General features: G+C 38.0%; 1 protein-coding gene across 1 annotated transcript in view; it reads right to left on the bottom strand.

Annotated features, from left to right (window-relative positions):
* LOC131993744 (regulating synaptic membrane exocytosis protein 1-like) overlaps positions 1–15,883 on the bottom strand; it is a 142,287-nt gene extending 126,404 nt beyond the window's left edge. The window contains exons 1-2 of the mRNA XM_059359751.1: positions 15,437–15,883; positions 7,987–8,061 (exon numbers count right to left, since the gene is read on the bottom strand). Coding sequence (XP_059215734.1) covers positions 7,987–8,061; positions 15,437–15,597 — 236 coding nt within the window. The 5' untranslated portion in view covers positions 15,598–15,883. The remainder of the gene's footprint in view (positions 1–7,986; positions 8,062–15,436) is intronic.
* Between the last annotated feature and the right edge of the window lie 499 nt (positions 15,884–16,382).

Raw genomic sequence — 16,382 nt, forward strand, 5'->3', positions numbered from 1 at the left:
ATAACTTTTCCAAAACAGCAATGAGAACAGGATGTGTTGTTCCATGAAGTGAAATGATCATGGTTTGGATTTAAATGAGTTAACCCTTTGGAGTTTGGGGCTATTTTGTCGGTTTTTGACTCCTTTTCATTCTGCCTGTATAAACCACTTAAAAAGTGTTCACCATGACGTGCTGGTATCATTGTTTTCAGCACAACCTCACAGATATGACCTGATTATTATTATTTTTTCATTTTGACTTACTGGATCAACATTTTGAACACAGAAACACACACAAAAAATACAAAAAACACTAAAAAATGCAAAAAAAAACCCACAAAAGATTACAAAAAACATAAAAACACACAAAAAACATTAAACACTATAAAATTACAAAAACCACATTAAAACACACAAAAACTCACAGAAATCACACACAAAAATTACAAAAAAAAACACATAAAAACACACAAAAAACATTAAACACAAAAGATTGCATTAAAAATGCATCGAAATGCTGAATGCACACTGCAAAATTCGAAAAAATCTCTGCAAAAACTAAACCTTTGCTGAAAAAGAGTTGACGCGCTAAATGGAACATGGAAACTTCTAGAATAAAACAGAACTTTAGAGGGAAGCTGACAGCACTGCAGCAACAATGGTATGCAAAATAACTGCACGATTAACAAAAGCACGATGACGGACCTTCAGGAGAACATACAATAAGTGTTGAATGACTAATAAACATGGAGAAATGCTAATTGAACATGCATTCAGTAACACAAGGTCATGAACAACACACACTGTGAGCTGGTGATGTTATCATTTGAAAGCCTTGCATATAGTGATTAACTACAGCTGAAGGATTTTTTTTTTCCTGCAGATTTGCCACTTTCAATCTTGTATATCTGACTTTTTTTCTCACAAATTTGGCACTTCTTTCTCGTAAACCTGCAACTTTTTTCGTGCAGATTTGCCACTTTAGATCTCTTAAATCTGCAATGTTTCTTCTTGTAGATTTACCACTTTAACCGAGTAAATTTGCAACTTTTTTCTCGCAAATTTACCACTTTTAATCTCAGAAATCTGCGACTTTTTCCTGCAGATTTGCCACTTTAAATCTTGTATATCTGTGACTTTGTTTCTCGCAAAATTTACCACTTTTAATCTCAGAAATCTGCAACTTTTTTCTCGTAGATTTGCCACTTTAATCTTTTCTCACTATCTAAATTTCTCATTTTTACATTGGAGGTCAAAGTCAATAAAGTAAATATTATTATATTATTATTATTATACTGATTGGTCAGATGTCATGGTGTCCCCATCTGTGATGTAGCCGAATTTTGCCATATAATAGTAGCACAAAAAACACAAAAAATTGCAAAAACACACAAAAAATGTACAAAAAACACATAAAAACACACAAAAAACATTAAACACAAAAGATTGCATTAAAAATGCATCGGAATGCTGAATGCACACTGCAAAATTCGAAAAAATCTCTGCAAAAACTAAACCTTTGCTGAAAAAGAGTTGACGCGCTAAATGGAACATGGAAACTTCTAGAATAAAACAGAACTTTAGAGGGAAGCTGACAGCACTGCAGCAACAATGGTATGCAAAATAACTGCACGATTAACAAAAGCACGATGACGGACCTTCAAGAGAACATACAATAAGTGTTGAATGACTAATAAACATGGGGAAATGCTAATTGAACATGCATTCAGTAAGACAAGGTCATGAACAACACACACTGTGAGCTGGTGATGTTATCATTTGAAAGCCTTGCATATAGTGATTAACTACAGCTGAAGGATTTTTTTTTCCTGCAGATTTTTTTTTCCTGCAGATTTGCCACTTTAAATCTTGTATATCTGACTTTTTTTCTCGCAAATTTGGCACTTTTTTCTCGTAAACCTGCAACTTTTTTCGTGCAGATTTGCCACTTTATATCTCTTAAATCTGCAACGTTTTTTCTTGTAGATTTACCACTTTAATCGAGTAAATTTGCAACTTTTTTCTCGCAAATTTACCACTTTTAATCCCAGAAATCTGCAACTTTTTCCTGCAGATTTGCCACTTTAAATCTTGTATATCTGTGACTTTTTTTCTCGCAAATTTTACCACTTTTAATCTCAGAAATCTGCAACTACAATAAGTGTTGAATGACTAATAAACATGGGAGAAATGCTAATTGAACATGCATTCAGTAAGACAAGGTCATGAACAACACACACTGTGAGCTGGAGATGTGATCATTTGAAAGCCTTGCATATAGTGATTAACTACAGCTGAAGGATTTCATGTTCCCGTCCACAACTCCTGGGCTTATTAAAAGTTTAAAACCCCCCGAGAGATCAGCTCAGAAAGCACACAGTGGTCAAGTTCACAACATGTTCTCTAGCAGTGCCTTCAGACTGACGACCAGCAGCTCAATCATCAGCTCTGAGACGTCTATTCTGTCTCTGTTCTGTCTCTGTTCTGTCTCTATTCTGTCTCTGTTCTGTCTCTGTTCTGTCTCTGTTCTGTCTCTGTTCTGTCTCTATTCTGTCTCTGTTCTGTCTCTATTCTGTCTCTATTCTGTCTCTACTGAGCCCATCAACCTGACAAACGCTTGGCAGGAAGCGAGCGTCAGCAGCCAGGTTTCCCTGCCCACTTTATTTCCTACAGACGTTACAATCGTTCTGTGAATAAACATTATGTCTTGAGAAATACACATTAAACACTTGATGTCTGCCATCCAGGGTTTCACTGAGCCACTGTATGTGTTTATTTACTGATGCACTATATGGATATTTATCAACTGATGATTACACTGTAAAAAGAAATCTGTTTAATTTACGGTAAAATACCAGCAGCTGTGGTTGCCAGAATTTCGCCGTAAAAAATACAGGGAGTTTTCTACTGGACATTTAAATGTAAAAATCAGCAAAAACTGTAATTTAGACTGAGTAGTCCCTTTATTTTTAGGGTGATTATTAAATTACAAGCACTTGTTTCTCGTAAATCAGTGAATTTTTTCGCACAGATTTGCCACTTTAAAACTCTTAAATCTGCAACTTTTTTTCTTTCAGATTTGCCACTTTAATCTAGTAAATTTGCCACTTTTTCTTCCTCGAAAAAGTATTATTATACCAGTATATGGTATCATATGAAACTAGCCAGTATATCTCAAGTATATTGATAAAAGTGAGCCTAAAAAATGGCAACAAATACCGTCAGTAAAAAAATACAGGGAGTTTTCTACTGTACGTTTAAATGTAAAAATCAGCAAAAACTGTAACTTAGACTGAGTAGTCCCTTTATTTCAAGCATCTACTACGGTGACATTACATTTTTAATTTTACGCCCTATTTCTGATGCAATTTGACGGTGTTTTACTGTAATTTTTACAAACATTTTTTACAGTGTACTTTCTCCTCATGGCTGAAACCAATATGATAACCATTAGAGGGTTGAATCTGCAGAGGCCCCTTGATACGATTTATCCCGATACTTGAGTCCCGATACTCAATATTATTGCGATTTTAAGCATTTTGCGATATGGTGAGTATTGCGATACAATATATTGAGATTTAACTGTTTAACTGCATTTTGTGTCCACAAAATTCAATTAAATTCACAGAATTGTTTTGTCCAATAAGAGATAATTCTCAGTGTATTCATCTCACTTCAGTCTTTTTATTTCTCCACAATGAGAGTCAAACCCACAGACTGACCAACAAAGTATTCAGTCAAACTGAACTCAACTGATATCAAACATGCTGGACGACAACAACTGCAGCATTTTATCAAACTTTCTAAAACAACAAGCTTCACTGCTGTCAATTTTTTGAATGAAAAATAAAAAAAAGCCGTTATTTCGACAACTTCCAGACACTATATCCTGATGCACACGGTGCCTATAGTTTCCTTAGATCTTCTAGTTTCATATGAAACTAGAAGATCAGTATCTCCAGTATATATTCCTACAATATATATATGTAGTATGTGTAAAAAAAAAACATACAGACCTGGGGGAGGGGGGTAATATTTTGAGAAAAAAAATTACATTAGAAAAAAATCTCAAATTTGTGACCAAAAAATCTCAAATTTATGGCAAAAAAATTGATGGGATTAAAGTGGCAAATCTACAAGAAAAAAAATTGAAGATTTATGAGATTTAAAGTGGTAAATCTGCGAGAAAAAAGTTGTTATTTTTTCTCCAAAATGTTCTCGTAAATCTGCGACTTTTTTCGCTTGTATATCTGACTTTTTTCTCGCAAATTTGGCACTTTTTTCTCATAAACCTGCAACGTTTCTTCTTGTAGATTTGCCACTTTTAATCTCGGAAATCTGCAACGTTTTTTCTTGTAGATTTACCACTTTAATCGAGTAAATCTGCAACTTTTTTCTCGCAAATTTACCACTTTTAATCTCGGAAATCTGCGACTTTTTCCTGCAAATTTGCCACTTTAAATCTTGTATATCTGTGACTTTTTTTCTCGCAAATTTACCACTTTTAATCTCAGAAATCTGCAACTTTTTTTCTCATAGATTTGCCACTTTAATCTTTTCTCAGTATCTAAATTTCTCATTTTTACATTGGAGGTCAAAGTCAATAAAGTAAATATTATTATATTATTATTATTATACTGACTGGTCAGATGTCATGGTGTCCCCGTCTGTGACGTAGCCGAATTTTGCCATATAATAGTAGTATTCTGTCCCACTTCAGTGGCCGCTGCAGAAGAATTACTGCTGGAAAACTGACTGTAACGTCTGGTGAATAATGTGGGGAATACTGACCGGAAAAGCACAGATTGTATAATGTTATAAACGGGGGCCATATTGTGGGATTCCTCAGAGAAGCAGATGTGCTCCAGCTGACTTACTCTGTAATCCCACCTCACTCTCTGATCCAACAACACACACACACACACACACACTCCATCACACACATACAGTGCACACAGAGGGAACATAAACAAGCTTTATCCTTTGATCATTGTGCGGCAGAAAAAAAAGACATTACTGGCTGGAGAGGTCATCATGGCAGAGAGAAATGCGTAGAAACTCTCTATTTCGACGTGCAAATAAGCCGCCGAAGATGGAGATGCTCATATATAACATCAAAGAGCGAAAAAACACACAGTCTGTTTCAAATAACGCTTGCAATTCAAGTCCGTATTAACAACCACTGATCAAATAACCAGACTTTACACACACACACACACACACACACACACAGAGAGAGAGAGAGTGGTGAAGGGAAGATGATCACTGGGCTGAGCCATTATAAACCAACCCATCAAACATCCAATCCTCACTAATTGGAGCAGAGATGGGAGGCGATATTCCAGTGAAAGCTAACCTCCAACCACCTACATTCACAGTGTGGTGTTGGTTGACGAGCTCTGAAGAGGATTAAAGGGCTCCACGATTTGCATGTTTTATAAAAATATAGACGTAAAAGACATTGGCACCACTGAAGATGAAAGTATGTTTCCGAATGTGAATTTGCATCTTGAAGTTTACAATAATTTCAGCGTCAGTCAAAATCACGGGAGTGTCCTCGATAACTTTATGAAGCTGTCGTGATTGGTTTAGCATGGGTCTCAAACTCGCGGCCCGCGGGCCAATTGTGGCCCTCGTGACGATATTTTGTGGCCCCCACCTTGATATGAAAGTTTAATGTGAGTTTTATATGAATGGCACTTTACCGTGTTGTTAATTACTTGTTTTTGGTCATTTTGTGTCTTTTGTTAATAATTTTGTGTCTTTTTTGGTAATTCTGTGTATTTTTTGGTCATTTTATGTCTTTTTGGGTCATTTTGTGTCTTTTTTAAGTAATTTAGTTTTTATTGTCATTTTGTGTCTTTTTTTTTTCTGTCATTTTGTGTCTTTTTTTCTGTAATTTTGTGTCTTTTTTTGGTCATTTTGATACTGCCTCCAGCAGCCCCCAGGTTATTTGAGTTTGAGACCCCTGTTGTTGACGTAAAGACATTGGCACCACTGAAAATGAAAGTATGTTTCCAAATGTGAAGTTGCATCTTAAAGTTTATGATAATAACAGTCAAAATCACGGGAGTGTCCTCGATAACTTTATGAAGCTGTCGTGATGGTTTATAGTCATCTGGAAGTTAGCTAAACAATGTAAGTTACGACCCACGGAGATGTTAGGTAGCTAGCAAGCCGTCACTTTGCTGATGATAAATGTATTTTCCTTCACCTCCAAAACAACAGCATTATTGACCCATTCAAAATCCAGGATGTACAGATAAATACTGTAACGTTACGCTTTCATTTTGGCATAATAAGAGGTGGATTCTCCATATATAGCATTAGGTAAACTCTGCCAAAGTAGTATGTTATGAGTGGCTGTGGGTTGTATAAGATAAACATTTGACAGGCTTGTGCATTAACTCTTTATAATTCCCAGTGTTAGCTACCATGTTGAAATACTATTTTGCCCTCCAGGCTCCACACCAGTCTTGAAACTATGAACCGCAAGCTGCCTTGACCATGCTAACGTTTATGGGAAAAGAGAGCTGAAGTGGAAAACAGAGGAAGCTTTTAAAGCTTATTAGCACCACCACCATGTTTTTATATAACCCTGCTCTTTCAGATTAAAACACTGCTCCACAAAAGGGGCATGGTTTGTAGAAAGTCAAGACAGAGACAGCTACATCTCTTGACTAAGCTGAAATATCCAGTTAGCGACCAATCAAGCTAGCAGCTAGCAACTTAGCTTTGGGAGCAATTGTGGCTCACTAGTGATAGCATGGTCCCAGCTGGTTAGCTTGTTGTTAGCTCTCCTGCCACAGTTGTTTTGTTTTAACCCATTTAAGGCGGGAAAGCATTACCGGATTTCTACCATTAAAACCTGGTACGCTGTTGCGTTATTCTACCATTAAAACCGGGAAAGCGGATACGTTGTTTTGTAGTTTTTTCCACCTATTTTTGGTCTTTTGGCCAATGAAATGCATCAGAATACATGTGGGAGTGTCGCAATACAACGTGGCAACGTGCAATGATTTAAAAAAAAACAACTTTATTGACGGTTTGGACAAATAAACTTCTCATGAAAGCCACAGGTTTAAGCTCTGAAATACTTTTTGAATTTCATTTCTATCTGCTACAGAGGCTGGAAAATCTATTATTTGACACTTCTATTGAATTTCCAGAAAAACTTCAGGTTTTAGGGGCTTATTTTAAAATCGCCCAGAGGTTTTACAGGCATTTTTTACAGGTGTTTTAGGCCTAAATGGGTTAATACATCATACATTGTTTAGCTGTTTGCCAGAACTCGTGTGAATTTCCAGACTAGGCTACAGGTTAGCTATACTGAAACACGTCTCACACACACACACATGATGGAAATCATTCCTTCAGACGAGCAGCTTGGCATAAAGCTGAGCAAACTGTGAGACACCGAGAGCATCTGAATCCAGTCTAAGCCAGCAATTCTACAGAGGAGGACGACAAAATTAGCTGGTCTTTAATGACTCAACAGGATCTGGACTGGACTTATCACACCGACATGTCCATCCTGACAGGAGGACGTACTGTAAGTAGTTGTGTGATGAATGAGAGACAGCAACTAGGCTTTGTGTGTGTGTGTGTTTAACTTAATATCTCACTCCCAAAGGTAAAGAAGTGTATGGCTTGCTAAAATTTATATTTCCACAGAAACATATCCCCTAAATATAAATCAAAAAGTCTAAATGCAATGCCATTCAACTTGGAGTACCATACAAATTCCACGCTTGCAAAAGATAGTCACCAGCACACAAAATTATCTTTTATACTGTTGACTCATCCAAGGTGTAAAATAGATTTCACAACAAAACATGAATGTGAGGCAAAAGGACAGACTGCCAGCTCTTGATTGGAGGTGGTTTAGGGCCACGGGGTGAAATGACGTTAAAGTGACGCAAAAGGCAAAATTTAACACCCATTTTTAATTCCATACAGCCTCTGTGATGTAGACTTAGTGCTTGATAAACAACTGTTGCCACTCACCGGACGTCATTTTGCTGCGGGGGTTTCTTCTGCCCAACCAGGTTCACCGTTCTTGCTTGGATAGGCTTCTCTTCTCTGAAACACAGTGTTAGTAAAGTGTTTTTAGTGCAAAACTCCACTGGTCATTTTCTGTAGATTCCTGGGACAAACGTCACCTGTCCTCCTTCCAACAGTATGTCAGTCTGTCTTGCTGCCTCTCTTACGTTAACATAAATTAAAATAGTTGAATATGAGCATTAGTCCAGGCTCTATCCAAGCCCTTTCCAGGCTTTACTATGGCTAACTACTAGCTGCAGGCTTTGAAAAGTGAAAAGTCTGCACTAGAAATAAACATATTTCATTGTGATGGATTACACATTTGCAGCAACTTTTAAGAGTTTTTTAATGGATTTTCTTTTTGTCTGAAAATTAATGGACGTCAATGGATATATGACATTGTAGGAAATTGCATTCAAATTTGTAAAATACTGCAGCATGGTTGGCAAAATGCTTTTAGTGCAAAACTCTGAAATATGGCTAACTACTAGCTGCAGGCTTTGAAAAGTCTGCACTATTGGTGTATAATAATCATAATAATAATAATTATAATTATAACAATAATAATAATAATATCACTGAGACAGAAATAAAAAAACATATTTCATTGTGATGGATTACACATTTGCAGCAACTTTTAAGAGTTTTTTAAATTGATTTTCTTATTGTCTGAAAATGAATGGAAGTCAATGGATGTATGACGTTGTAGGAAAATGCATTCAAATTTGTAAAATACTGCAGGTGACAAAATGGTTGACAAAATGTTTTTAGTGCAAAACTCTGAACTATGGCTAACTACTAGCGGCAAGCAATTTGAAAAGTATTGCACTATTGGCGTATAATAATAATAAATGGAAGTCAATGGATATATCACATTGTAGGAAAATGCATTTCAATTTGTAAAATACTGCAGCATGGTTGGCAAAATGCTTTTAGTGCAAAACTCTGAAATATGGCTAACTACTAGCTGCAGGCTTTGAAAAGTCTGCACTATTGGTGTATAATAATCATAATAATAATAATTATAATTATAATTATAACAATAATAATAATAATATCACTGAGACAGAAATAAAAAAACATATTTTCATTGTGATGGATTACACATTTGCAGCAACTTTTAAGAGTTTTTTAAATTGATTTTCTTATTGTCTGAAAATGAATGGAAGTCAATGGATGTATGACGTTGTAGGAAAATGCATTCAAATTTGTAAAATACTGCAGCATGGTTGACAAAATGCTTTTAGTGCAAAACTCTGAACTATGGCTAACTACTAGCTGCAAGCGATTTGAAAAGTATTGCACTATTGTCGTATAATAATAATAATATCACTGAGACAGAAATAAAAAACATATTTCATTGTGATGGATTACACATTTGCAGCAACTTTTAAGAGTTTTTTAATGGATTTTCTTTTTGTCTGAAAATTAATGGACGTCAATGGATATATGACGTTGTAGGAAAATGCATTCAAATTTGTAAAATACTGCAGCATGGTTGGCAAAATGCTTTTAGCGCAAAACTCTGAAATATGGCTAACTACTAGCTGCAGGCTTTGAAAAGTCTGCACTATTGGCGTATAATAATCATAATAATAATAATAATAATAATTATAACAATAATAATAATAATATCACTGAGACAGAAATAAAAAAACATATTTCATTGTGATGGATTACACATTTGCAGCAACTTTTAAGAGTTTTTTAAATTGATTTTCTTATTGTCTGAAAATGAATGGAAGTCAATGGATGTATGACGTTGTAGGAAAATGCATTCAAATTTGTAAAATACTGCAGGTGACAAAATGGTTGACAAAATGTTTTTAGTGCAAAACTCTGAACTATGGCTAACTACTAGCGGCAAGCAATTTGAAAAGTATTGCACTATTGGCGTATAATAATAATAAATGGAAGTCAATGGATATATCACATTGTAGGAAAATGCATTTCAATTTGTAAAATACTGCAGCATGGTTGGCAAAATGCTTTTAGTGCAAAACTCTGAAATATGGCTAACTACTAGCTGCAGGCTTTGAAAAGTCTGCACTATTGGTGTATAATAATCATAATAATAATAATAATAATTATAACAATAATAATAATAATAATATCACTGAGACAGAAATAAAAAAACATATTTCATTGTGATGGATTACACATTTGCAGCAACTTTTAAGAGTTTTTTTAATTGATTTTCTTATTGTCTGAAAATGAATGGAAGTCAATGGATGTATGACGTTGTGGCTAACTACTAGCTGCAAGCGATTTGAAAAGTCTGCACTATTGGCATATGACCGTTTTTTACTTACTACACTACGCCAAAATGAACCAAACCCCCAAAAAGCTCCAAATACACCCAGAACTCCTCATTTAGACCCTCACTGCAGAGCTGAAGATACCTTTAGGCGTCCATGACGGGCCTTCGACAACAATGACATGTTTTCAATATGTCCACTGACACAATCACAGAAAAAACCATCTCATCCATAAACATGAAGAGCGGGCTCTGATCAGTCACATCACAGAGGAAACTCAAGAGAGAAATCCCCGCCAACACCCACACTGTCTAAAACAGACATGTCTTTTTATCGTCAGTACTGTGGGTACCCCTCTCATTATGAGACACTTTATTCACATTAGGAACATCTCTTTGTTCCCAACCGTCCTTTGTTGCACTGACTGTTTAAAATAAATATTGATTGACGTCCCTGAATTGCGCCGGTGACAAGCAATGTCATCTTTAAGAGTTTAAATTAGATTAAGGATTTGGATATTACTGGAGTTTTGTGTTTGAATGCTTGAAGATTAAAAAGACCGACAATCCAACTCGGTGTCCTGTCAATAAAGCCTTGAAAATGGCCAAAAAATATCTCAAAAAAAAAAAAAATGGACCGTACCCAGTGTGTTTGCAAGTTTTCGTCCATTGGTTTACTTCTACACAGTGGTGTAGTGGACCGTATATTTTTATATATATATATTTTTTGTCATTGAACAGAGTAACAAGTACTAGGACAATGAATGGACCATCAACCCGTCCAAACATATACGTAAACATACATACAATATGGACACGACAGGAAGACAGGAATGGAAGAAATACAACACAACAAAATCTACATTACCTTCATTTTTAAAAAATATATTATAAATTCATATTACACAGTGACTTTAGATTGTATAGGTTATAAAGGGTCAAAGAAAATATGTATTCAATGCTCTTGGATTATTGCTGTGTTCATGAGAATCACCAACCCGGCCCGAGTATATAACACATCTTGCTCATGCAGACAAGAAAAAACGATGCAAGCAACAGACGCACAAACACCACACAACTACTGAACATTTTTCATCTACTTTTACTAAACTCTTTTACTCTAAGAAAAGATTCAGGAGGTTAGTTAGTATGACTTAAAAACATGAGCTTTTTCAGCATTAAAAATACAATTTGTTACATGTCCATTGTTTTATTAAGTTGATAACTTATTTCAAGAAGTTGATCAAAATTAAAAACGAAGAAAGATGTCTTAACTTAGAAATATATTGATTTAGGATCAGCATTTCTGCCTTCACTTAACAAACTAAATATTGTATTACAATATGTCTGACTTAAGTGAAATAAGTTACTTATACTCAATAAAATTGAGGTAACAATTTGCATGGACTTTGCTGAGTAGAAAGAAAGTAAAATAAAGGAGTTATAGCAACTTATAGAGAATCATTTGACCACTTATTAACACATAGTAATACTAAAACGTTGAAAAGACACAAAAATGACTTACAAAGACACGAAAAGTCTTGAAAAGGATTATAGGATATAAAAATGGAGTTGGTTGAACATAATGAAGCTTGTAGAGGACAAAATAAATAATGTTGGTTGTACTAGACTATTTGAGTTAGTTCAGCTATAAAAGTTTCATGGGAAATACTCCATAATGTCTTAGTTGGAATTACTTAAAAAGCTAAATGCAAATTGTTACAACAATTTTTTTAAGTTGAGCCAGTGTGATTTTTTTTTAGAGTGTACATAAATGTGTTTCCTGTGTATTCCTTCCAGGCTGGGACAGCACGTTTCTGCCTTCAGAGTGAGGGCACGGACATAAACTAGCTCTCTCTGAAATTAAAATAAGTGATCAATTACTCCCAGAGAGTAAGGCTAATACTGACATTAAGTGATTGCAATGCAATAAAAGAATCTCCTTCCACTGAGTTTGTGCTCGCTGCAGTAAAGAGACTCATCCTGCACGCTGCACCGTCAACTGTCAGCATCACTTGTGCTGGATTGAATCGATAAAATGCACGTGTTGGAGATGAATTCCTCTGTTTAGAATACAGTAAGTATTCAGAACGCTACACTCCAAAAAAATCACACTGGCTCAACTTTAAAAAAAACTGTTGTAACAATCTGCATTTATCTTTTTATTATTTATATTATTACATTATTGAATATTTCCCATGAGACTTTTATAGCTGAACTAACTCAAATAGTCTCGTACAACCAACATGATTAGTTTTGTCCTCTACAAGCTTCATTATGTCGAACCAACTCAATATTTATAACAACGTTTTAGTGTTAATAAGTGTTCAAAATACTACACTTTATATCCTATAATCCTTTTCAAGACTTTTCGTGTCTTTGTAAGTCATTTTTGTGTCTTTTCAACGTTTTTGTATTAATATGTGTTAATAAGTGGTCAAATTACTGTATTTAAGTTGCTATAACTCCTTTATTTTACTTTCTTTCTACTCAGAAAAGTCCATGCAAATTGTTACCTCAATTTTATTGAGTATAAGTAATTATTTCACTTAAGTCAGACATATTGTAATACAATATTTCATTACCTTAATACTTTTCCTTGTTAAGTGAAGGCAGAAATGCTGATCCTAAATCAATATATTTCTGAGTTAAGACATCTTTCTTCATTTTTAATTTTGATCAACTTTTTTTAAATAAGTTACCAACTTAATAAAACAATGGACATGTGACAAATTGTATTTTTTATGCTGAAAAAGCTCATGTTTTTAATTCATACTAACTAACCTCCTGGATCTTTTGTTAGGGTGCACTCATTGATGCTCTGTCATATTGCTGTAGGGAGGAGCTCCACTGTACTCTTACTGTACTTTCTATTTATGTAAGTGGGATTAACCCTCTGGAGTCCAGGAAAGGTAAAAAGTTCAGCAGCATGTTTCCTGCTGTCAGCTCAACTCTAAAGTTTTGGCTTTTCCACAAGTTTCCATGTCCAATTTAGTGCGTCAACTCTTTTTCTTCAATGGTTAAAATCACCACGACCAAGTGTAGTAACATGATTTCACTTTTTTTTTGCAGAGATTTTTCAGATTTTGCAGTGTGCGTTTCAACATTTTTAATGCAATATTTTGTGTTTGCTGTTTTTTTGTGTGATTTTGGACTATTTTTTGTGTGTTTTTATCTGTGTTTTGGGTATTTTTTTCATTTTTTGTGTGTTTTTTGTCATTTTTGTGTGTGTTTTTTGTGATTTTTATGTGTGTGTTCTGTGTGTTTTTTGTAAGTTGTTTGCAAGTGTTTTTATTAGTTTGCGCAAGGTTATCCTTTTTTCAGTGTAAATTGTAATCGTACAGTTACTGTACTTTCTATTTATGTAAGTGGGATTAAAGAACATGAATTATAGCAGAGGTGAACTGCAGTTTCCTGTAAATTAAACACCAGAATACTTCATGGTTATGATTGACAGGATGTCATTGTTTACCCACTATTTTTTTCACTATTACATCATGGTTGCCATGCATCCATATACTGTGATCCTTTATGTTTTAAAAGCAAGACGACTGATGCTGTGCACATCTTAAAAATTCTCATAAGAGTAGTGTATTTTCTGCTTCTCTGCATTACAACCCACACTACCCTACTGCTAGTACACTCACCATGCATGTATTAGTCAACCAGTGCAGCTTTTCAGTGCAGATCGTAAAGACACACACACACACACACGCACACACACACACACACACACACAGTGCTCTGCTATGGCAATCTCCATCCAAACAGTGATGGTGCTGAAGCTAATATAGGTTAAGACATGTATGTGCTGACAGGCTGCAGCCGCTACACTGTGATATGAGTGAATCCACGGCTTTCTAATACATTACTGAAAATGATGCATAGCCACTTAGCTAGAGCCACAGCTATATATTGGACATTTCCTTCTTTAGATGCAATGAATCGATCTTCCGTTCCAGTGCTGGGCTATCAGTCCGCACGGAGGGCTTAAAATAGAACAGGGACGTAAAGCTTGAGGAGCGCCTCGCTTAGGTGGGTCGCTCTATCTATCTCTCTATCTGGCCATCTCTGCATGCAGCTCCATGCAGAAAACGTGAGAAAAGGCATCGTTTTGACTTGATGCATGAAAAGGGGGGGTGGATGTGAGGTTCATTTCTGCAACCATTGCAGTTGCAAATAAGACTTTTCTCCCATGCATGCATGGTGTAGTGGTATAGAAGAGGGGGAGGAGGAGGATGCACGTGAATATAAGTCACTTCTGATTCAAAATGACATTACACAGGCACCTTTTCTCCCCCCTGTGATAGGCCTACTGGTTCTATAACAGCCTGTGAGATGTCTGTTGCAAGAGCACTGGCCTACATACAGTGCATACGGCTGGGAAAGGCTCAACCGCACCCCAGAGCTGAGAACAGCAGCTGTTGAGATGGATGCTGCACAGATAAAAGCCAACAGGGAGGCTTTTTTTTTACTTTTACTATACTCTCAATGCTTCAGTGAGCCTTCTGCAAATTCCTGCTGCATCTACAAATGAAATATCTCACGTTAAGTTCCAAATACTCGCCACTTGACTCAGGCATTAGTGTGAATGATGAGTGCAGATGAGGAATCAGTTCTTATTTTTCATCTGAGTGGAGTGTGGTGATGCTGCTGCTGCTGCTGCTGCTGCTGCTGATGATGATGATGATGATGATGGGGCATGGTGACACACCCCTTCATCCTCCTCCCACCATCCATCCATCCATCCTCTGTTCGCTTCCTCCCTCCTGAGCAAAAGTTACACCTGAGACGCCACCTTTAAGGTTCTCACAGGAGCAGAGAGGATCTGCAAACTGGAGGTGAACCCGGTCCACACTGGGCCCCGTGTGTGTGTGTGTGTGTGTGTGTGTGCAAAGTGAGTGAGTTGTGTGTGTGTGTGCAGGGACCTGCAGGATGTAGACACACACACATGCACAGACTCACACACACATGCATGCATGCATGCTCAGATACAGTGGAGTGATGCTGAAACATTTCATCCATAAGAGAGAACGGACGGAGGCGGATTCTTCAGAACGGAAATAGCCCAGGCCCAGTCTCTCCAACACACACACACACACACACACACACACACACACATGCATACACACACTTTCTCCTCTCTCCCTCTCTTACTTTAACATGGCCTCCTCCTTCGCCTCCTCCTCCCGTTGCCGAGCCAGCACAGCCATGATGATCTTCCTCTCGTCTTCCGTCAGATGGCTCAGGTCCGGCTCCGGGATGGCCGGGGCGGCGGGTGGGCGCGGGCCGCCCCGAGGGCCCACCGAGGCGAACATCTCCCCCACCACCACCACCACCACCAGTACCACCTCTTCCTCCTCCTCCTCCTCCTCCTCCTCCTCCTCGGTCGGGATCACGGATAGAAAACCCGCTGGCGGAGCCCACAGATCACGACATGGCCCACGGACAAAGCGGCGGTTGGAGCGACGGATGCGGAGTTCCCATGGCGGCGGCGGCGGCGGCGGCGGGGGGCACCCAGGGCGGAGTGGTAGCGGTGGTGGTGGTGGTGGTGGTGGTAGCGCTTCGGTTCCCGGTTTTCAACCTCTCCTTCTCCCTCTTGCTGCTCCCCCCACCCCCCTCCCACCGCCCGCCCGCCCGCCTCTCCCCTCCACCACCTCCGTTTTACGCGGAGCCCATATCTCCGGCGGTCGGTCGGGATGATGGCACACACTGGGAGAAGAGGGGGATCTCGGTTCCTTGCTTCCTTTTCAGGCCAGGCAGAGAGAGAGAGAGAGGGGTGGTGGTGGTGGTGGTGGTGGTGGTGGGGTGGGGGGGTGGGGGTCCCCTGAAGGCGGCTCGGGTCTCCGCTCGGTCCGGTGCGCTGGCCGTGCGGCTGCGGGGCGAGGCGGACACTTCTTGTTTTCCAGCGCCGCCGCTGATGCTGCTGATGATGCTGATGATGCTGATGCTGCTGTCAGGGAGACGGAACCGTCAATGGGACCGCAGCCCCTCAAGCGCGTTCACTTCTCTTGCGGCGGGAGCGCGCAGCCCTCATTTGAGAATGGGGGGCTCCACTCACCGTTAAGATGCGCGCTCACGCCGGCCTATAGCACACTCTGGA

This window comes from Centropristis striata, chromosome 20, assembly GCF_030273125.1.
Source record: "Centropristis striata isolate RG_2023a ecotype Rhode Island chromosome 20, C.striata_1.0, whole genome shotgun sequence".
Lineage (NCBI taxonomy): Eukaryota > Metazoa > Chordata > Actinopteri > Perciformes > Serranidae > Centropristis > Centropristis striata.